Here is a 22,011-nt window from a genome sequence, read left to right on the forward strand (position 1 = left end):
TTCTGAAATGTTTCTGAACCGGTTCTGGATTCTTCTGGGTTTTATTCGCATCGTTCTGCATTTTTCAGCTCTGGTGTGAAAACTATACTGTCACTAAAACTTTGAGTAAAAAATATTGGAAGGAAAATAATTTTTTATAAAAAAGAAAAAAAAAAAAGAAAAATTATGGAGGACTGCTCCTGTCAAAATTGGCAGTGTGTGAAATGTAGAAATATGTGGTTTGATTAAGTAATTAATGTACCAAATATTGCAACCAAAAAAATTTAAGAAATAGAAAAAATTTTCTTAACTCATTTTTTCACATTTATAATTTATTATCCATATTCCCAAGTTTATATTTTATTCATTAGTTTCCTTTTTTGTGTCGGTATTTTTTTCTCGTGTTTTCATGTTCTGTTGGTTATTTTTTTATTAGCTCTCACTTTTTTAAATTTCCTATTTGCATTTTCTCCTCCTGTTTTTTTATTTATTTACTGATTTATTTATTTAATTTTTCTCATTTTCTACTTTATTTTTCTTGTGACTCTTTGGAAGAAGTAAAGTTTAAAAAAGGGCAGTAGGAAGGCTTAGTGGGCGGGGCTTCAGTCAGCTTCTCTTCTATTGGTCAACACTGGTTGACTATGCAGGCATTGCTTCCTGCTTGTGGTCACAGACGTTAAGGAGGCCATTCTCTGAAAGACAAGAAGTAAATACAGAATATGAAAAAGGAAATTAATAAAACAAGAAGTTTGGAAATAAAATGAGAAGATAAATAACATTGACAGTGTTGCATTAATATAATTGAAAATGATAAGCAAATAATTTATCACTCTGTGTAAAGAGTTGGGAAAGTATATTTTGTTTTGTTATCAAGCAATTGATTTATTTCTATAGTTATTGATCATTTTGACAGACTCTGTCCTCCATACAAGAAATCCATTACACTGTGTATAAAGTGTTGCCAGTAGGGGGCACTAAGCAGAACTAAACACAGGAACTTTTTGTGGTCTTTCCTCCAGTGCTTCATGTGCCTCACTGGTTTCAGAGCTGCTTCTTTACTGGTTCCAATAAAACCAGCTCAGCTACTTCCTCTGCTGTAATCTGGGTTTCTGTTCCTGGAAAAGTGGACATGTCCCGTCTCTGTAGAGGACAGAGTCTCTTTGTAGAGGTCAAACTGATGACCTCTGCTTTCTGTTCCTTCTGTTTCAGACGTACGCGGTTCAGAGCCACTACGGCATTCCACATTCAGAGGTAAAACCCGTTTCTGGGAGCGATTCCCGCTCAGCTCCGTCGTCTCACGGCTTCTGCTCTCCGTTTGTCCGTCAGTTGGTGAAGCTGCAGCAGCTGTCCATGCAGCAGCAGGGCCTGGCGTCCATCAGCCAGGCGGCCACCGTCCTGCCCGGTAGGTACAGGAACAGCTCTGTCTGCTTTCCATTTGATGCTGTTATGCAACCACCGCTTCTTTTCCATCAAAGTCTTGTGTTTATGAGTTGAAACTGTCAACAGGTGGCGCTAAAGCTAACATTCCTTATGGAGGAAACAGAAAAGCGGTGAAAAACTGACAGCAGAATAACATGAACAGGTGAAAATCTGATGGAGTTCGAAATCCGCACTGAAAATCCCCAAAACATTTTAGAACAATCCGGGTTTTATTTAGGATTAAGGAACATTTTACTCTTTTTTTTCTCTGTTTGACTAATTAATAATTTCTCACCAGCCATGTTCAGTTTGCTTTAATCCGACTCCAGTTCGTTTGTCTTGAAAGTCCGGTTCAGTTAGTGAGGTGTGAATGCTAAGCTAACTCTGGTCCTCTGAGTTTGGATGTGAACGCCAAGCGGACCGGAGACCGCTCCACCAGCAGGAAGTAGACTACAGCACAGGGCATTCTGGGTAAATCCAACAAAAGCTAACACATTAGCCTAGCGCTAGCAGCAGAAATGGCTCCTGGTCTTTAGCCTAAAGAGAAATCCTCCAACACTAAAATCTGACGCCTCCATCTTGTTTCCATCTGGTGAAGAAGGAAGTTGCTCTCAGTGTCTTCAGTGGTTTTTGGTGCAGCGCCCCCACAGGCCAGGAGGGGAACAGGTTGGTTTGACTCAGAACCACAGCAGCTGGAGGTGGAGCAGATGATGGAGTTCTGGGTCCAGTCTAAGCGAGTCCACTGGACTATCAGGTGGAAAACACCCAGAGTTCATCTCACTCCTTCCTGTTCCTCTCATGCTCTCTGCGGGAGAATAATTTCACTGTTGTGTAATCTCTGAATGCTCTGAATACTAATCTGTGAGTGAGAGCTTTGATCAGAAGCCTCCAGCTGGGCCGACGGTCTGACTGTCGAGCTCCTCTCTCATGTCAGCCGATGGCTTCGGGTTTCCGTCCACTTCATGGAGGATTCACGCTGCTTCTGGGGAACCGAGCTGGAAATCAAACGTGTGACGGAACAAACAGACGATTCATAAATCCATGCAGATGCTCAGCTGCTTCTGAAGCACTGAGGTGTTTGAATAAATGATGAAAGACGCGGATCTGTGATGATGTTCTGCTGCAGATAAAGAACAGCTCAGACTCACACCAAGGGATGTGAAACCTTTGGAAAAAAGAGACGGAAACAGAATGGAGAAAAATGGAAGAAGTCAAAACATGATGAGAGAGACAGCAGACAGGAGAAGAGAGCAAAAACAACTGCTTTTATTTTCTATTTCCAGAAACAAACCTCTGCCTCCGTCTGGTCATGTTTCAGCAGAACCTGCAGCGCCGCTTCTGGGACGTCGTTCAGAGCAGATTCCCAAACTTAAATCAGGTTTTTATGTTTCAACTGATCCGGAGGCAGTTGCTATGGTTACAGCCCTGCTGCATCCTGTAGATCAGCGGTTCTGAACACGGCCCACGGAGCCGCCATGTTGGATTCAGGAGGAGTTCTGGGTTTTCCTGCCTTTACTCCAGAACCTCTGCTGTTCCGGATGCTTCTCTCTGATCCGTCTCTTTCTGTTCCCCAGGAGCGGTGGAAGCAAATTCCCAAACCACGTCTCAGGAGCTCCTCATTCCGAACGATGTGAGTAAAACGTCCGGCTCCGGTGGGCTCTTTGTCCTCCTCTTCCTCCTCTTTCTCTTCCTCCTCCTATTGTTGTATTTAGTGCCAAATAATTGGTCAGTTTTATGATTCACTAAATAAACAGATTATTTCTGTCTGAACAACAAAATAACCACAAACAAATTCCTTCATTTTGTATTTTGTAAATCCAGTTGCAGAACAACAGAAATCTGTCATTTTATTACTAACTTCAGCTAATCTGAACATTTCTGAGCCTCATCTTCAGACGCTGACATAACTTTGAAACCTGAAGTGATGTTGAGGTAAATCTCTGTCAGACCAGAATGCTCTGCTCCGTTTTAAACATGATTTTAAATGATCATCTCTCTCATATTTGTCTCTTTTATTATCTGCCTGAGTTAAAACTCCAGAGGAGGGCAGCTAATCTGCGTATGGACTGCTAGCATGCGTTCCTGCAGATGTGCATAAGCCTGGATGTTCCAGAGGTCATTCTTCCACAGCGTTTTCCCTCTGAAGGGATAATCTCCACCTTAAAAGGATCGTTTCCTGCAGTGAAACATGTCCAACGAGCAGAGAGCTTTAAGCTCCTGTGCATGAAAGTGTGTGATAGGTTTGTTTGTGAGTCAGTGAGCAGGCCGAGCAGAGCAGCTTAATGACATCCTGTAGCTCCCAGTTAGCGCTTTAACAGCAGCCCTCCGCCTCTTTCTCCTTCACTAAACCTTCCTAAATTACAGGGGCAGCAGGGAGTCGCCAAAAATAGCCGCGGCCGTCCTCTGCCCCGTCTGCTTCAGGCTGATTTCATCCAAACCTCAGAGGAGAACCGGCAGCCCGGCTGAAGCCTCCGCTCCGTTTCCCTGTTCTGTCCGAAGTCTGGTTCTGTTTAATGCCAGCAGGGGGCGCTGTTGGGGGAACTGCTTTGGTTTCAGGAGACAGAAACTGTTTCCTGTGTTTTTTAATGTTTCTATTAAACCCGACAAAAATACCAGACAACGTCACAGCAATTCCTTTTATCAGGATGTAAAGGAGGTTTTGTCCTTCAGCAAAATCACTTTGGCAGGAAAATCTGTTTTCACCATCCAGCTCAAAATGGGATTAAAATAATTTGTTTTGACAACTTGCTTATCAAAGTTTAGATTTGTTATTTTGAAAATAATCCCAGAAAGAAAACATTTCAGTTTTTTAAAAAAAGTAATTGTACCTCATGATGAAAACAGTCCTGGTGGAGACTTTCCTTCTGCTTCCTCAGGAGGAGGGACTGGTGCATCAGACTGAATAGTCGATCTAGATTTAAATGTCTATGTGATTCTATTGATATGTTGTCCAGCTAACGGTCTGGTTTGGCCACTAATAACTATTCATAAATGCAAAAGGCAATTATTAACACAATTAAATTAAGTCGGAATAACATCTGATTATCAGGAAAATAACAGCCAAATATTTCAGTTATTGTTTATGAGGATCTGCCTGAAGATACTCAGGTTTTAAAATAATAGATGAGCAAATAAATCAGCTTTGGTGTTTTTCAAACAGCAAAACATGAAAGGAATAAAAACAACTTCTCTATAAAACATACAAATTTATTAACAAAAATAATTAAAGTTTACAGGTAAAAACTTTAATCAACAAACTCACCAAGCTGAAAACTAAAACTACTGAAGTAACTAAAGTTAAACTAAAACTGAACAAATAAGAATAAAACCAATAAAATGAAGCAATGTCAGCTTTCCTTTGTTCCAGTCCAGATTCACTCTGATCCTCTGGATCTTTTTCTGGACTGATGGATCTGAGCAGGAGGAGAACATGCTGAGTTTTTACCTTCATATAAACCTAAACCCAACAATCCAGACTCTGTAAACACACCAAGAATCCAGAATTCACTGTCTCCAACATCAACATCCCAGCTGTGGTTCCCTGAGTTAAAACCCTCAGAGCTCAGGACAGACCGTGACTTAAATCTCTCTGGATTATTAGGAAACTGCTGTTCGTCTCCTGAAGTCAAACTGGTCAAATCTTCAGACAGGATGACCTTTGACCCAGCGGTGTTTGGGTCCAGAACCAGAGGAGTGTAGGTCACCATGCCCTTCATGTTGCTCCAGATGTTGAAGGCCAGGTTGCCCAGATGTTTGGCCTGGTCTATCAGAGCTCCTGAGGGCAGCTGTGGATCCTCCAGCAGGGGGCAGCGCTGGACTCTTTCCACTGCAGCCTTGTAGTTGTGCAGGAATGAGACGTCTGCAGCTCTCAGCTCCTCCTCTGTGGCTCTGACTGTGTCTGAAAGAGCTGCTATCTCTCTGCTCAGAGCCTCCATCTTCTCCTTCATCATCCCTCTCTTCTGCTCCTCTTCCTCCCTCAGTGCAGCCAGCCTGGCCTCCTCTTCCTCTGTCAGAAACTGATGAAGTTTCTTAAACTGCTCAACAATCTGCCTCTCTGTGTGTCGGGCCTGGACCTTCAGGTGTTCTGCTGTCTGATCAAACTTCTTTTTAACTTTCTTTCTGAGCTCCAGCTTCTTCTTTAAAAACTCCAGAGATGTTTTCAGATTCTCTCTGTGATCCTGAGCAGCTTCCCGGATTGGTCTGAATCTGTGGTTGGTGTGTTTTTCTGAATGACTACAGATGGAGCAAATTGGTTCTTGATGGTTCAGACAGAAGAGTTTGAGTTTCTCAGAGTGCAGACTGCAGAGACGCATTGGAGCATTTTGGATTTTCTGCTGTAGGAATGATTCACACAGGTTCTCCAGAACCAGATTTAAAGTCAGTTCCATCCTTGAAGATCTCCTCTTACAAACTGGACACTCTCTTGCTGGTTTCTCTCTCCACCAGTTCTTCAGACACTCCTTACAGAAGCTGTGGCTACATGACAGAATGACTGGATCCTTAAAGACTTCTTTACAGACCGGACAGCAGAGATCCTCCTCTGATCTGGAAGCCATTTTGTCTCTGAGTGAAGCTGAAAACACAGAAGGTCCAGTCAGTCTCGGCTCCCTCCCTCCTCTACTAACTTCCCTCAAAGTGACTCTGAGTGTTTTGGTCCAACTCACCTTCAGTGTGAGCAGCTTGAAGCAGCAGAGCTGGAGGTTTCCACTTTTCCCTCCTGCAGCTGGACTCACTCAGAGGAAGCTGCTAGTTTGGTCTGAAGGTGAATCTGATCGACTCTCTGCAGGAACCAACGATCAGAAACTGATTCCTGATTGGTTCAGGTGTGTCGGTTAGTGGGCGGAGCTTAAACCTATTAGACCTGCTGTTTCACTTTCCACTGAGGATCAGAACACCAGAACAAAACCTGAAGTGCTGTGACTGAAATCCACCAATCCCAGAATGTTTCTGTGAACGTTTCACCTCCAGCTTCCCTCTAATGTTCATCTTCTTCGTCTCCTCTTCCTCACAGCTGATTGGATCAATCATCGGTCGCCAGGGAACCAAAATAAATGAGATCCGGCAGGTGTCTGGGGCTCAGATCAAGATCGGCAGTCAGATCGACAGCAGCAGCGACCGCCATGTGACCATCACCGGCACGCCGATCGCCATCAACCTGGCTCAGTATTTAATCACCTCATGGTAAGAACCAGCAGACTGGGAATCCTCTCAGAAAACCAGTTCAGGTCCAGTTTGAAGACTTCAAACCAGCAAGTGGACAAATCAGCAATAAGCTTCAGGGATAAAGTGGGAAATGTTGGACGAAATGTTTGGTTAGTTTCTTTCAACAGTTTGTTTCATTACTGCTGCAGGAACCAAACCGAACAGAACCGTTTGGAGGAGTCAGTCCGGCTGAGGCTCCTCAGAGACGGTCGGTTGTTAGTTTTCATTAATAAACTGAACTGAGGTTTTCATTCAGGAACTGAGAACTGTCAGACGGTTTCCTCCAGGGCTGGAGGGGACAGAAATGTGTTCTGCAGAAGTATTCGGCCCCTTTGATTCTCCCTGGGGGGCCGAATCAAGGCTCTGAACTTTTCAACCTTTTCAGGCTTTGAACATAAAGATCTAAATTTTTATTATTTTGTGAAGAATCAACAACAAGTGGGACACAATCATGAGGTGGAACAACATTTATTGGATATTTTAAATGTGAAGTGGGCCCCTTGCGTTAACACTCTGTAGCGCCACCTTGTGGTGTGATTACAGCTGCCAGTCCTTTTTTGGCCGTTCTTCCTTAAAGCAGCTGGAGCTCAGTGAGGTTGGATGGAGAGTGAACAGCAGCTTTCAGCTCTTCCCACAGATTCTCCATTGGATTCAGGTCTGGACTTTGACTAGGCCATTCTAACACCTGGATATGTTTATTTGTGATCCGTTCCATTGTAGGTTTTGCTTTATGTTTGGGATCTTTGTCTTGTTGGGTGATAAATCTCCGTCCCAGTCTTTAGCAGGTTTTCTTCCAGGATGGTTCTGTATTCGGCTCCATCCATCTCCTCTGACGCTGCTGAAGAAGAGCAGCCCAAACCATGATGCTGCCACCACCATGTTTGACAGTGGGGATGGTGTGTTCAGGATGATGAGGTGTGTTGCTTTTACACCAAACTTATCGTTTTGCGTTGTGGCCAGAAAGTTCCATCTGAAGCTCCTTCTTGTGTCTCCCAGGTATCTTGTGGCTTTAAACCAGACTTTTTATGGCTTTCTTCTTCTTGCCACTCTCCCATAGAGGCCAGATTTGTGTACCACTAATTGTTGTCCTATGGACAGACTGTCCCACCTGAGCTGCAGATATCTGCAGCTCATCCAGAGTGGCCCTGGGCCTGTTGGCTGCATCTCTGATCAGTCTTCTCCTTGGTCCAGATGAAGGTTTAGAGGGACGGCCGGGTCTGGTAGATTTGGTCTGATGCTCAGAGCTCCTTCAGATGTTTAAAGGTTGGGAAATCTGTTTGAATCCAAATCCAGCTTTAAATTCTCCATAGCAGCATCTGGGACCTGCCTGCTGTGATCCTGGGTCTCCATGATGCTCTGAGCAGCCCTGAGCCAATCACAGAGCAGGTGCATTTATACAGGACCTGATTACACAGGCGGGTTCTGTTCATCAGTCATTCAGGAAACTTCGGATCATTCAGAGACCCAAACTGAACGTCTGGACTGAGTTTGCTGCACTGAAAGTAAAGGGGCCCAATGATATCACACGCCCCACTTTGCAGTTTTTTATTTGTTAAAAAAGTTTAAAATATCCAATAAATTTCGTCCCACCTCTTGATTGTCTCCCACTTGTTGTCGATTCTTCACAAAATATTAAAAATTTTAGATCTTTATATTTGAAGCAGCAAAAGGTTGAAAAGTTCAAAGAGGCTGAATACTTTGAAGCGGCTGTGTTTCCTGCATCATGTACAGAGAAACACAAACAGAAAGGGCTGAGCTCAAAGCTGCAGAGAGTCTGTCAGATCAGACTCTCATCTTTCTCTGCAGTCGGATATTTCAGGATCGATCCTCATGCAGCTGCAGCGATGATAGAAACGGAACTAAAACCGGCTCAAAGGTTTGTCAGCATTTGTCTCATTTTAACTGAAATATTCAACAGAAACAACTTTTAGCTGAACCTTTAGTTGTGCAGAAACGTTGGTCCAGCTGCCTGTAGGTCCGGTCGGCCCGAGCGGCGCCACCGCAGCAGAAATGTTTGGAGGATTCTCTCTGATCACAAAGTCTGATTTATTATCAGCTCATCATATTTACTAGACTTTGTTCTTTCCTTCCCCTGGTGAAATGAAAAACTTTAAGGCATCACATGACAGTTCACTACAGTAAATATGAACAAATAGTAATAAAAAATGTTTTTATAATCCATAAAAAACAGCAGTAATATTATAAATATCATATTTGTCTTTAAACATCTTCCTCAGTGCCTGAAAACCCTTCAGATCACATCCTGTTTCTCTTCCTCACTAAAATGTGCTGCATCATTTCCATCATTTCCATCATGTGCCGTTTTGATCTCTGCAGCTTGAAGCTCCGTTCAGGAACAGGTGGAGCGTCTTCATGAAACAACCTCAGACTGGCCTAGCCGTGATTGACTCAGACATTAAACCTGATCGTATAACTCATCCGTCTAGAACCCGAATCAAACCAAATCTCCACTCAGCTCTTTACTCAACACTTGGAAGTTTTTTCTCTGCTGAATAAATTAAAAATCAAATAGTTTCAGTTGTTTGAAATGTTCTGGAAACGTTTCAGACCCTGACTTTAAAACGGACCCAGACCCAGTTCTGCTGGGTGTTGAAGGTTACGCCACATCAACGTGCTGGATGACCTTCAGGTCTGTTCAGTGGCTAATTGGGACAAAAATCAGTTTGGAAGTTCGAATGTGTTGGTTCTTTCCAGACAGTCTGTTGGTGTGAGGATGGTTGTTGGTCCTGTGTGTCTGACGGCCTGTGGGCCGGTCCAGAGCAGACCTGACTGATGGACGTGGGGACGGATGGAGGACAGATGGACTTTGGCACCAAGTTTAAGGCGTTTTTTCCTGAAATTTATCGGTTCAGTTCTGTTTGTCCAAGAACAAAAGCCAACCCAGAGCTCAGTCTGAACCACCTTGTTGGTGACGATGTGAAGCTCTTTTCATCGTTCTTCCTCCTTTTCCAGGGTAAACAGTGAATTTCTGCAGAACCCGGGTATTTTCTCAGATCCGCAGTGAAACGTTTCTGCATCATGTGTGACGAGCTGCCATGCTAACGTGTCTGTGATGGTTTTGTTTCCTCCTCCCTAAGCCCCCTCCCAAGCCATCACCCCAACTTATACAGCACACCCCCCATCCGTACAGCGAACCCCCTACAATAATCTGTTGCAACCTCCAGCAAAACACACCTGTCTTCTGATTTTCTGTTCTGTCAGTTTTTCATTTTTCTCTCCAAAAAAATCCTGTTTGGTTCCGTTTTGGTTCACATTCAGTTTTTACTCTTGTTTTTTTTTAACATGTCTTTTATTTGACCCTCTAACCCTTCTCCATCCGCCCCCCCTCCTGCCCCGCCCTCCTGACCCCTGTGCTCCCTCCACCCTCCCTCCTCCACCTCCTTCCTCCAGTTTAGAGACCGCCAAATCCACCGCCCAGTCCTCCTCCATGTCGTCTCCCGTTGACCTGACCATGAGCTTCACCCAGCCCGCCCCCCCCGCCTCCGCCTCGTCCTCCTCCTCCTCCCCCCTGGCAGCGATGGGTGCTGCACTGCCCCACGCTCCGATCCTGGGCGCCCCCTACGCCTTTCCCCTCTCCAGCCTCCTGGGAGTGAAATCCATCCCCTACCTGGCACTGTCCACCCCTCCCGCCTCCGCAGCAGCAGCAGCGGCGGCGGCGGCGGCCGCCATCGGCGCGCCGGTGATCCCGAGCTCGGTGCAGACGGCGGCCACGGCGGCGGTTCCCGTCCCGGCTCACGCGGCGGCCGCGCTGGCGTCCTACACGGCCAAGATCTCATCGTCCGCCAACGGGATGAAGAAGCCGGAGAGACAGAAGTTTTCTCCGTACTGATGAAGGAGGACGGCCGTCTCTGCGGTGGCTCCTGGGCTGCTCTTCAAACTGCAAGGGCCTCTGAACTCTGTCACTTCCTGTTTCCATCTCTCTCTTCCTCTCCTGACTGCTAGCAAAGATCACTGTGGGATTATTGGAACATGCATGATTTATCTAAAATAATACCGATTCTGTGAAGCCAACAGCGATCAGTGAAGGTGAAGCGAAACCGTTTGGTGACGTTGAGTCCGGTTCCGCTGGACCGCAGCAGATTTAAAACGCTCATCTTAGTTTCAGAGTTAAACCAGCTGAACCTGCTGATCATCTTCACTGATGACAAGAAGGATCCTTTAAACCTGACAATCACCAAGTAGCTGCAGCGGTTACCTCTCAGGGTCAATGAGTCCGTCCCGCCTCTCCGTGGTTCACCCTGTAAATATACACCGTCCCTGGAAAGAAACGATTCGACCGTTATGAGGACGAACCGGGTCAATATTCTGCTCCCCGCTTTTAGCCAAGTCCAGTTTAAAACGAGGCGCTGACCATCAGTTAGTGTTGGTGGCGTTGCTTCATCCTGGGTTTAAATCCCAGCTGTTTTCCACGTCAATCAGAGATGGCAGCGTTTCTTCAGAGGTCTGAGTGTCTGGGATGGTCGCTCCGAAGTCCAACCGTTTCTGGACATTTCACACACACTCTTCACACTCCACTGACCCACCGAGCCGAGCTCCTGTGAAACCCTCCCACTGCGGCAGATGTCACGGCTTACAGCCGTAAACACGGCAGACAGGAAGGGATGTTACCAGTTCAGAGGAGGAAATAATGATTAACAAGATGCAAAACCTCATTTTATTTTCCACGTTACTGGGGAGAAAATCAGCAGAAGCCATCAGAGGGACGTTTTCCCGCCAAATCGGACCAGAACCGAGCAGTGGGAGGTCAGGGTTCTGGTTCTCACCGCCTCAGACTAAACAGCTCAAACTGTCCGTCCTGCTGGCTGAACAACCAGCTTCTGGAAGCTCAACAGAGCGGAGACTTTTCCAGGGTTTGTGACAAGAAGAAGAAAAACAACGACGTGATTTTTGCTCCTGCGGCATTGAGAATTGTTTCGTGGGTTCGGCTCGACCTTTAACTCCGTCAACATAATAAAACTGATCGTCACGAGATTCAAACTTTACCAAAAGCATTAAGGGTTAATCACAGTATCTTATTGTCACCACAAGGTGGCAGAAGAGTACCAAACTTACTCCAAACTGCAGGAATAAACGTAGCAAAGAAAGTTTCTGCCTTAAAACATTTTGTTGGTGCTTGAAGCGAATCCACACCACTTTCTGCCCGTTTGAACTTTTCCGCTAACAAACACAGAAAACCAGTAAAATGTTAGTCTCTCTTTAGTTGGTCCAATCATAAATGAGATGCATTATGTTTAATAAGCCAGCAGCCATCTTGGAGTTTGAGGCTGAGAAGCTTCATGTTCAGGCGACGTCTGAGCAAATCAACCGATTTGAGTTCAGGTTTTGTACGGATGGCGAATCCTGTCATGTTTTTATTGGCCGGCTCCGCCCACTATCGTTTAGCAGCCATATTGAAATCTGAAAATGGAGGAAGTTGTTTAAGGGGGCTACATAAAATGAATATGAATTATCATCTTTTTATTTGTTTTATCAATATGGTGGTTGATCTGAGACTCCAACAATCTGCTCCTTTATTTCCTGCTTTCTACTGACAGCCATCACATATTCAGCATCCATGTCAGAATCTGCATCGTTTCATTTTCCAACAATCCCACAAAGTTGAGCTTCTCTCTGGTTTCTCCTCCCTGGTTGGTTTCAGCAGCTCAGAGTCCGGAGGCGGCGGCTGCCTGCAGCCTGTAAAAGCCATAAAGACTTTCCAGCTCTCCTTCTGTCTGTCCTGCTCTTTGTCACACTGTATACTCCTATATTTATTATTAACCGTTATGAAATATTCCCTCACAGTTTATATCACTGATCACTAACACTGAGCTGACTTTGTATACGATGTAAATGTACTTCCTGCTTCTTGTCTCGTTGGTTTTCTTGTAAAGATTTTTTTAAGTCTTTTTTCTTTCAATTAATTCAGATTTATTTAAATTATTTTTTAACTTATTTAGAGAAGTATTACAGCTATGGGTTTAGATGAAATTCTGTTTCCAATATGACTGTAAAACTGTATTATGTTTTTTAAGTGTGTGAACCAATTAACTTTTTCACTGTAACATTGGTAATTGTCTGTTTGTGTTGAAGTGTTTCCACTCGTTTGATCCGTCTGGATATCAGAACCGAAAACGTTCTGAAATCTTTCCTCTGATTCTGAGCAGAACTAGAACAAGCAGAACTACGGCAACACAGCGACCCAAAATACTGAACAGCAGGAGGATTTTTACGGATAAACAAAACACACAATAAATGGAATAATAAATAAATGAGATTTATGGAGTTTATTAAAAATGGCTGCTAATGACAACATACATGATTTTAAGCAGGACAGAGTGGGTTCTGAAAGTACGGAAAGCCAAAATGATCAAAACTTTGATCAAATATTTAAAAAATCAGCTTTTCAGTGGTTTGGTAAATTGTCTGAATTCAGATTAAATGGAGACTCAAAATGTGTCTCCACGTTTGAGACCGTCGGGTCGCACAACTTGAACTGGAACTTTGACTTTCTAAACTTCCTAATAAAACAGAGATTGTTCCACAAACAGCAGCCAGATAAACGTAGAGAGAAACATCAATGCCAACAAGCTTTTATTAAAAAGATACAAATAAACCAGAAGCAGCAGCTTTAACAAAACATGTTGATATTATTCTACTAATTCTAGTTCTGTAGCAGATTTTCTCTGTTTTTGATTTTTTTCTTTAATTTATTCATTTTTCTGGATGAACTGAGGAACATTTCTCTGGATCCTCGCTGCTGCTGCATGTCTGCTTGGCCTCACTAACACACACACACACACACACACACACCAGGCTGCAGCGTCTGGGGATCAAAGCAATACTGAGCAGCTTCAGGTTGAACTGGACGTGTTGCATAAACTTTCTGTTTGTATTATTAACTACTGATGATGATGATGATGATTAACAGGCTCACTTATTTTTATAAAGTCACATCACTTCTTTCTTCTTCCTCTTCATTGTTTCTGTCGTTCCTCCTCCGTCTGCATGAGTCTGACTTGAATTGATGTCTATGCAAAAACAGTTCTGAGGTCCAGTTCAGGTGGACCCGGTCTGACCCGGTGTGACCTGGACTGGACCGGCGCTCCTGGTTCAGACTCACAACACATCCGCCCTGAAGACGACTCACCCATCCTGTCTGCGGGACCCGCCGGGTCGCACAACTTTATCTCTATTATTTCATTTTAATCAGAAATCAGAGGTTAGATTAACGGTGCACCGATTTTGGCCTTTGCCAATTTTTGTCTGAAATGTTGACTTGCTGAGTTGGCAGCAGTCGGCTCCCTGTTGTGAACTGACCTGGTGGGCGGAGCCTCCCTGCAGAGCAGCGGCTGGTTTCAGACCTTTGCTGAAGTGGATCAGATCGGCTTCATGTGAACATCAGCAGGTCCGATCTGTCGGTTCATCCACAGTTTAGATGTTTGCATTAATTTAACCAAAACAGATGCTTTGAATCATTCATAATAATTATCGCCTCCTGAAATGATCGAATATCTGACTCTAATCATCTTTGTCAAAAGTAATTTTAAATTTTTTTTATGCAGAAACTATTGACAACTATTAATAAACCTCTTAATGTAAATTAAATGTTAGATTTTCTTTGTTTAGCTGAAGTAAAAACAAACACACACACACGCAGGTGAATTTTAAATCTAATGCTCATAAATAGTTCATGCTGTTAAAAATGTTTACGTTTTTAAATCTACATTTAGTGTTTTTTTGCTTCTCCATATTAACAGCAGGTTATGATGGTGCTGAAGATCTCAGGTGAGGAGCGAAGCAGCGTCTCCATGAGCAACGAGTCAGAAAATCAGATTTACATCAAACACCTTTTAAACCAGACTGATAAATATTTTCACCCCCTGCTGGGATCAAGCAAACATTAGGATCAAATAAAGAAAAAAAAGTAAAAATAAGACAAAAACATCCTTCATATTATGAATCCTATTTATGTGGCAAAACCAGACCTAACATTTGGCGTTTCCTGACCTACAGTTGGCCCGTGAACCCCCGCTTGGAAGTGACCTGATCCTAAAACCTCTCTGAGGATATTTCACTGGTTAGACAAACTTCCTGTAGGTCTGACGCAGACAGGAAGTGGATCTCTGCAGGGAGATGCAGACAGGAAGTGGATCTCTGCCGGTGAAGGTGTTGCCTGAGTCTGAACAGCACCAAGCGCTCAGCAGCAGCTGAGGACAGTTATGAATATTATTGCACTCGAACATGAAAACTCCATTATGACCAGAAGTTCTGTGAGTCCGGTTCCCGTGTGTCTGGGTCAGCGGTTCTGCTTTCTTCCATCCACGCCATGTTCCAATAAACGAGCACTGAAAGAACCGGTTCCCCTCGTCTCTGTTTGTTCTGTTCAAAGTGTCCAGCTCTGACCGGCTCGGACCAGAAACCCAAACCCAAAGCTGTGGGAGGGGAACCCTGTCGCCATGGCAACGCTACCAGAGACGGACCCAGAGTTTCTGCTTTAGGAAACTCTCTGAAGAAGAGAAAATGTGAACATGTAATCCTCAGTCTCTGCTACGCTGCAGCTAGCATAGTCTGTCATGAATGCTCAGGCTGGCTAGCATAGCCACCAACGACGGCAGGTAAACAATTTTCCTGTAAATGTAAGTTGTGTACCTGTCATTACCGCATTCAGCAGCGACTACATGAGGTGATTGACAGCACCAAGCCCCTACTCCAGGCTCTAATTGGCTGTTTTTCCATTATGCTTTAGCAGCTCAAAGAGGAGATCGATGTTTTCAGATTGTTTCATAATAAACTGTAACAGCATGGAGACAGTTTTAACAAAAATGAAAACATTTTTTTATAAAAGCTACAAGCTTCAGTTTTAATTAACACATGGATATGAATATTTTAGATCGTTTTCAAAGATAAGAGAAACAAGAAATTAGAACACTGATTTTTATATAAAGAGCATTTTATTTATTACAGTATAAAATACAGCTTATTCACAGGATTGAAAAACAGAAACATTAATATAACCTCCAGTCAGACATTTTAGTGTTTATATTCTTTTATTTTTGTTCAGTTTCAACCAACGCAAAACAGCGATAAAAGAAAAATAAAGTGTTTAGCATCTTTTCATACTGAAGTAATTTGGCACTATACAAATAAAGATGATTTGACTTGACTGACATATTAAAGCACAGAACTTATGTAAAATTTCAGTTTTTGCAAACAGTCTGATGGGTCAGATTTGGCCCTCGGTTCTTGAGCTTGAGACATTACAGCATATTCTTTCCCAATAAATCTCCATGTATTAAAATCACTTTTACAGTAGTTCTTACTTTCAAAGATTTTTTTGGCATGACTGACCTTTTATTGAACACTAATTTGACAGGAAATAAAGTGGCGAGCAACTGGAAACCAGGACTCCAACGTGGGCTCAGCTCATGGCGCCCCGGCGACCAACTGATACACAACTTATCATTGTAGAGTTCTTCTCTCCTCTGCTAAAGTCGATAAAGTCTTAGAATCAGCCAGAAATGAACGGCTTCAGTTCAAATCAAGTCAACAGGGCTGTGTATTTCATTTACCTTAAGTAAAAAGTTTAATAATTTGGGGGTTTTAGTAAAATTTGCTTCACTGTGGCTGAACTTCAGCTGCTTCTGTTACGGTGCTGATCATCACTCAGAGCTCTGCTGCCCCCTTGTGGTTAAACATACCAAGTTCTCACATTTTTACTCTGCATCGACTCTAAAACCTTCACAAATTACACACAAAATCCCATTTATCACCCGTTTGAACAATCTGAGCTCCACCTTACTGTCAGAACATTTTAGCAGCACCAGTTATTCTTTAGGAAGGAAAAACTGAATCCTGGCAGGATTTAAATTTTCTGAGGAACTGGAACCAAACTTGGTTACCGTTGCTTTAAAATCTTAATTGTCATAAAAACAAAAAACAACAAAAAAAAACAAAACAGTTTTTACTCAAACACATCTGTAGGTAACTGAAAGGTTCAGCATTTTGCTCACTGAACTCACCAAAGTGAACCTGACACAAATCAGGAAGCCCATGATTGAGTTGCATCACACCTACTTTGGAAATCTGGGTTGTTGGTGTGTTTATGTAACAATTATGTTGAAATGTTAAATTTGACCTTAGATTAATTTTCCTTTGCTAAACCAACACACTCCACTCTCCATCTAGGCATTGAGTATCAATAATTCTTTCAAAATTTTGACAAAAATCAAAACCAACAATCACAAAAAGTGCTAGTTTGTCTCATGATGTAACCGTGCCTTAAACTCCTCAACTAACCCCTGACCTTGCAAATATGTGGCAAACATCTGAATCACAAAAACGAGTCTTTTGTGCATTTAGAATGGATCACAACGTCCAGAATGTCAACTTGCAATTTGTTTTTCATGAAATCTTGGAAATATTCATACATATGGTCAGAGGTAAAAACTCAATTACATTGTTTTAAAAATAACCAGTGTGTGTGCAGCAGCTGCAAAGCCCCTTTGAGCCCACAGGCTGCCAAACCTGCAGCTGCAACACCAGGTTTTATGTATCTAATGAAATGTTCAAGGAACAAATTATGAATATGCAAACAGACATTGGCACATCTCAAACACTTAAATTCTTAGTAGGAAAATGGGTTTTAGAAACAACTTTGCAGTCGTTCAAGTGTTCCACATTAAGATCTCTTAATATTCACATGTGAACAGTTTCCGCTGCTGTGTGAATTTTCATGTGACTTTTTAAATTTGACTTGCTGTTAAATTTTTTCCCACAAACATCACAACTAAATGGTTTGTCTCCTGTGTGAATTCTCGTGTGGATTTTCAAATAGGATTTTTGTCTAAATGTTTTCCCACAAAAATCACAACCAAAAGGTTTTTCTCCTGTGTGGATTCTCATGTGAATGTTCAAACAGGATTTTCGTCTAAATCTTTGTCCACAAAGCTCACAAGCAAATGGTTTTTCTCCTGTGTGGATTTTCATGTGATTATTGGAATCTGATTTATCACTAAATCTCTTTCCACAAATATCACAATTAAATGGTTTCTCTCCTGTGTGGGCCCTCATGTGACTCTTGAAATGGCATTTATCTCGAAAGCTTTTTCCACAGACGTCACAACCAAATGGTTTTTCTCCTGTGTGGATTCTCATGTGTTTATTTAAATGTGCTCTTTCGTTGCATCTTTGTCCACAAACATCACATCTGAAAGGTTGTTCTCCAGTGTGGATTCTCCTGTGACTCTCTAAAATTGACTTTCGACTAAATCTTTTTCCACATGTTTGACAACAAAATGGGTTTTCACCTGTATGGATTCTCCTGTGGATGTTCACAGCTGACTTGTGGCTAAATCTTTTCCCACAAAGATCACAGTTAAAAGGTTTGTCTCCTGTGTGGATTCGCATGTGACTGTCCAAAATACACTTACGACTAAATCGCTGTCCACAAACATGGCAACCAAATGGTTTGTCTCCCGTATGGTTTCCCATGTGAACGTTTAGCACTGATTTATCACCAAATCGTTGTCCACATACCTCACAGCAAAATGGTTTCTCTCCAGTGTGGACTCTCATGTGCCTTTTTAGATGTGATCTTTGGTTAAATCTTTGTTCACAAACATCACAGCTGAATGGTTTGTCTCCAGTGTGGATCCTCATGTGGGTGTTTAGAACCGATTTCTCACCAAATCTTTGTCCACAGAAGTCACAGCTGAATGGTTTCTCTCCTGTGTGGATTCTCATGTGACAATCTAAACTAGACTTCCAACTAAAGGTCTGTCCACAGAGATGACACCCAAACGGTTTCTCCCCTGTGTGAAATCTCATGTGTCTGTTCAAGTTGGATTTTTGTATAAATCTTTGTCCACAAAGTTCACAACTAAATGGTTTCTCCCCTGTATGGATTCTCACGTGTATTTTTAGAAGATTTTCCCTCAGAAAGCTCTTGCCACATTCATTACAGCTAAAACATTTCAGATCCATTTGGGATTCCCTTGTTGATTTCAAATTCTTCTTCATTGTATATTTTTTGTTAACCAAACACCTTAAAGAAAAGTCTCCTAGCTGAGAATCAGGACTGTTCAAATTTCCCCCATTTTCTTCACTGACATCCGTATCTGAAGAGCTCCTGTCTGCATTAAAGTCCAGGTTCCTACAGTCCTCCTCCTCAGTTTCTAACTTCCCCAGGTCAACTGAATGACTGACTAGAAGATCTGCGTTCCCCATTTGCTGTGAGGAAACAGGTTTCGCTTCCTCATCTTCCTCAGTCTTCATGATGACTGTGGTTACTGGAAACCAGGTGGCATCAGCCTCCTCCTTCATACTGGGCCAGGGATCCTCCTGCTCCTCCTTTATCTGGAGCGACTCTGGATCCGACAAGTCCCCACCAGGACTCCGTCCTTCAGGAAGCTCTTCCTTAACCAGCAGCATCTGCTGAAAATCTGCAGGCAACAAGGGAAGATCATAATCTGGTACATAGAAAAATGCATAAATAAAATGACGGCTCTATGATCATAAAATGTTTTCTGAAATATGGGGAAGTTTAAAGTGTTTTTCTGAAGAGTCACAGTTTTCTTGTTGAGACAAATGTATTTTTGAAGGAACAAGATTAAAATGGCTCTTTTAAAAAAAGAATAACAGTATTCCAATTCAGTTGCAATCAGTTTGGGGCAGACAGGATCAAATGGCATCCAAACTGTGGAACAGGCATTTCATGTAGCAAGACTGTAAAAAGAAGAGGCACTGCTGCTGAAGGAACATCTGCAGTAAAGCTTCCTAACTGTTGCAGCATTACTAAATTAAGTCATATTATTTAATGAAGTATATTCATACTGAATTATCTAACAGCTGCAGCCATAGTTGTTGCATGATGTTAGGGAATCTTCCAATGGTATTATTATTGGTAAATAAGCCTAAAAAACAAAGATTTGCTGCAATCATCCAAATTCAGGTCAGCAGGCAAACCTTTTACACCTTATTCTGACGAGAACCAACCAACAACTGCCTGCCTAAACCACAGGTGTCAAAACTGTTACGTGGGGTGAAATTTTTTTTTTTTTTTGTACCCAAAAATTTAAATTATACTATGAATTGTGTACCTGCTCAATATAAACTAAGCTACAACATTTTAAAGAAAGTAGTCTGACTTTTTGTAGGAACAGGACATGTGGATCACTGTAGAACCAAAACTTAAAAAGTTGTTTTCTCATTTCTCTGTGACAAGACAGGCCATCCGTTTGCCAATTCATTTGGCTTTGATCGCAAAGAAATGGGTAACAATTTTATAGTTTCAATTAGGATGCAAATGTGACCTCAGACCACTTATTATTCATCACAGTACAGTGGATCAGTGGATCTGAGAGAAAGAGACAGTTTAAAATCCGTTTCAGACCTAGCTGTTACTAGGTCTGAATGCCCGAAATTTGTTTTCCTAATATGTTTATTTCCCTTCACCAACAGCCTGCAAAGAGTGTTTCCCAGTACAGAACACACATAAAAATACGGTACATATTGCTCATGATCTGCACTGAATGCCGCTCTGCAGACAGGATTGATTTGAAACATAATTTTAATTTGACAACAGAAATGTATTCGTTAATCAGGATTATAACAAAGTTTCATTTTTAACGGGCATTGGCGCAGCCAACTAAACTTTAGAAAAATCTGTAGTTTCAACCGGTTAGTCTAGCACACCGTTACCTATAGATTAGCACAGCTGTTAGCATGCGAGCTGGCTAGGCTACAAACAGAAACACTGATCTCAGTTTGTGTTCTTAATAAACTAAATAAATCCTTCATAAACCTTAGATTAACTGGAACCAAACCTTCATACATTTGAGATGAGACTTTAAATATACAAACCGAGTCTTTGCAGCCGATCTTCGGGGTTGGAAACAACCTCCATTTCGTGTTCCTGTTTGAACTGATGTTTCTGTTCCAGCTGGGCTTCAGTTCGTTTCACTTCTGCCCGGAAGTCACAAACTTTCCATCTTCCTGTGTTTTTTTCGCTCCGGCTCCGGTTCGAAAACCAAAAAACCCCAAAAAACAAATCACCGCGCTCCCACAGCCGCTGTTGTGTTGATGGAGTCCGTCTACTAGACATTTTCTTCTTCTTCTGTTGGTGATTTATACCGTACAGAGCGTTACCGCCACCTACTGGACGGCTGTGAGCATGACTAGAAACATTTCAGTCCCCAAACCTGATTCTCTGAGCAAAATCCAGTAAAATCCAATTCTCCTAATATAGTTATCCATGTATTGATTAGTAACAGTTATTTATTCTGGAATTCATATATTACCAGGAGATTTTGGAAAGAATGTAATAACTATAATTTGTAATGTTGATTCTAGATTTTCACTAAGATATACATTTCTTTTTTGTTTTTATGGAAAGAATACAAACAGGCAGAAGACTGGCATTAATCCAGTCATTATATTCAGCTACATCCCTGTCAAACTTTATTACATTGTGTTTTGTTCATCACTTTATTTGTATTTGTAGGTTTTCTCAATAACAAAAAAAGTTTCTCTTAGCTAATATAATAAAAAAAAGTAGCTGACTTTTTCACAGCTAACCATTTAAAGTAATGGCTAATTTCACTCTTTCCTGTTATTTACTGTTAAAAAGCAGAGGAGGGTTTAGTTACATTTACACCAGTAACATTTTATAAGGGATATTCAGTAGCTTTTTCACATTTTAGTAAAAAAACACCAACTTGAATAAATGCAAGGCTACTCTACCACCTCTAGTTAATCTGCTGATAAATAAACATTTCAAAAAGTATTTAAGTCACACACTTTTACTGTTGATGTTATAGTGAGACCTTTAATGTGTACACCAATTTCACTGTTCAAACTGTAGATATTTTTACTGGACGTACTTTGCATAATTTTTACAGATAAATTATTTTAAGTATTGAGTTTAAAGTTTTGTGAAACAGAAAGCAGTTGAAACCACACTAAAGGTCTAGACTCATCATAACCAATTATCAACACCTGCTGTATTACCATGGTATATGTACCAATTACATCTAATATTTGTTAGAGACTAATATCAACGATGGGCATAAAACAATGTCAAATACTTAAACCACAGATCCTCTCAGAGAGCACAGTAACTTGGTGAACAAACTGCCAGACTTATACTTGTGCCTAATTTCACATTACAGTCCATAAACTAAGCCTGGGATCAAACAATTGTATTGAAGATGTCATTAGCAGAGACAAATGGTTCTACAGAGACTTGGCTAAATGGCTATAAAATAAAATCAATTGTTACAAATAAAAGATGGTTCAAAAATAAAATCAATACTTACAAATATAAAAATGGTTCAAAAATTAAATTAACACATTAAAATGAAAAATATCTCTGAAATACAATCAACACTTGAAAATTAAAAATGGTTCAAAAAT

At 41.8% G+C, this 22,011-nt stretch overlaps 2 protein-coding genes, 1 long non-coding RNA gene and 1 pseudogene across 4 annotated transcripts in view; 1 reads left to right on the top strand and 3 right to left on the bottom strand.

Annotated features, from left to right (window-relative positions):
• The window catches only part of LOC106955994 (poly(rC)-binding protein 4-like), a 33,436-nt gene extending 18,477 nt beyond the window's left edge, over nt 1-14,959 (top strand). The window contains exons 5-9 of one of the 2 annotated variants that reach the window (XM_015046508.1): nt 1,189-1,230; nt 1,306-1,381; nt 2,973-3,028; nt 6,410-6,579; nt 10,012-14,959. In XM_015046508.1, coding sequence (XP_014901994.1) covers nt 1,189-1,230; nt 1,306-1,381; nt 2,973-3,028; nt 6,410-6,579; nt 10,012-10,450 — 783 coding nt within the window. In that variant the 3' untranslated portion in view covers nt 10,451-14,959. Of the gene's footprint in view, nt 1-1,188; nt 1,382-2,972; nt 3,029-6,409; nt 6,580-10,011 lie in introns of both variants that reach the window. The other variant, XM_015046507.1, reaches the window with a different exon arrangement.
• On the bottom strand, nt 4,578-6,403 carry LOC106955996 (tripartite motif-containing protein 35-like; annotated as a pseudogene).
• Nucleotides 9,110-9,973, bottom strand: LOC106955997 (uncharacterized). Its single transcript, XR_001426694.1, has 2 exons — nt 9,233-9,973; nt 9,110-9,200 (listed from the first exon to the last, which is right to left on the bottom strand). It is a non-coding gene; the product is annotated as an uncharacterized LOC106955997 (long non-coding RNA).
• Nucleotides 14,960-15,920: 961 nt separating the features above from the next.
• On the bottom strand, nt 15,921-20,718 carry LOC106955993 (gastrula zinc finger protein XlCGF57.1-like). Its single transcript, XM_015046506.1, has 2 exons — nt 20,461-20,718; nt 15,921-19,040 (listed from the first exon to the last, which is right to left on the bottom strand). Exons 1-2 carry the CDS (start codon nt 20,699-20,701, stop codon nt 17,296-17,298), a joined length of 1,986 nt encoding a protein of 661 aa, XP_014901992.1. The 5' UTR covers nt 20,702-20,718; the 3' UTR covers nt 15,921-17,295.
• Between the last annotated feature and the right edge of the window lie 1,293 nt (nt 20,719-22,011).

Source organism: Poecilia latipinna, unplaced genomic scaffold, assembly GCF_001443285.1.
Source record: "Poecilia latipinna isolate Pla-1442-1.1 unplaced genomic scaffold, P_latipinna-1.0 Scaffold782, whole genome shotgun sequence".
Classification (NCBI taxonomy): Eukaryota; Metazoa; Chordata; class Actinopteri; order Cyprinodontiformes; family Poeciliidae; genus Poecilia; species Poecilia latipinna.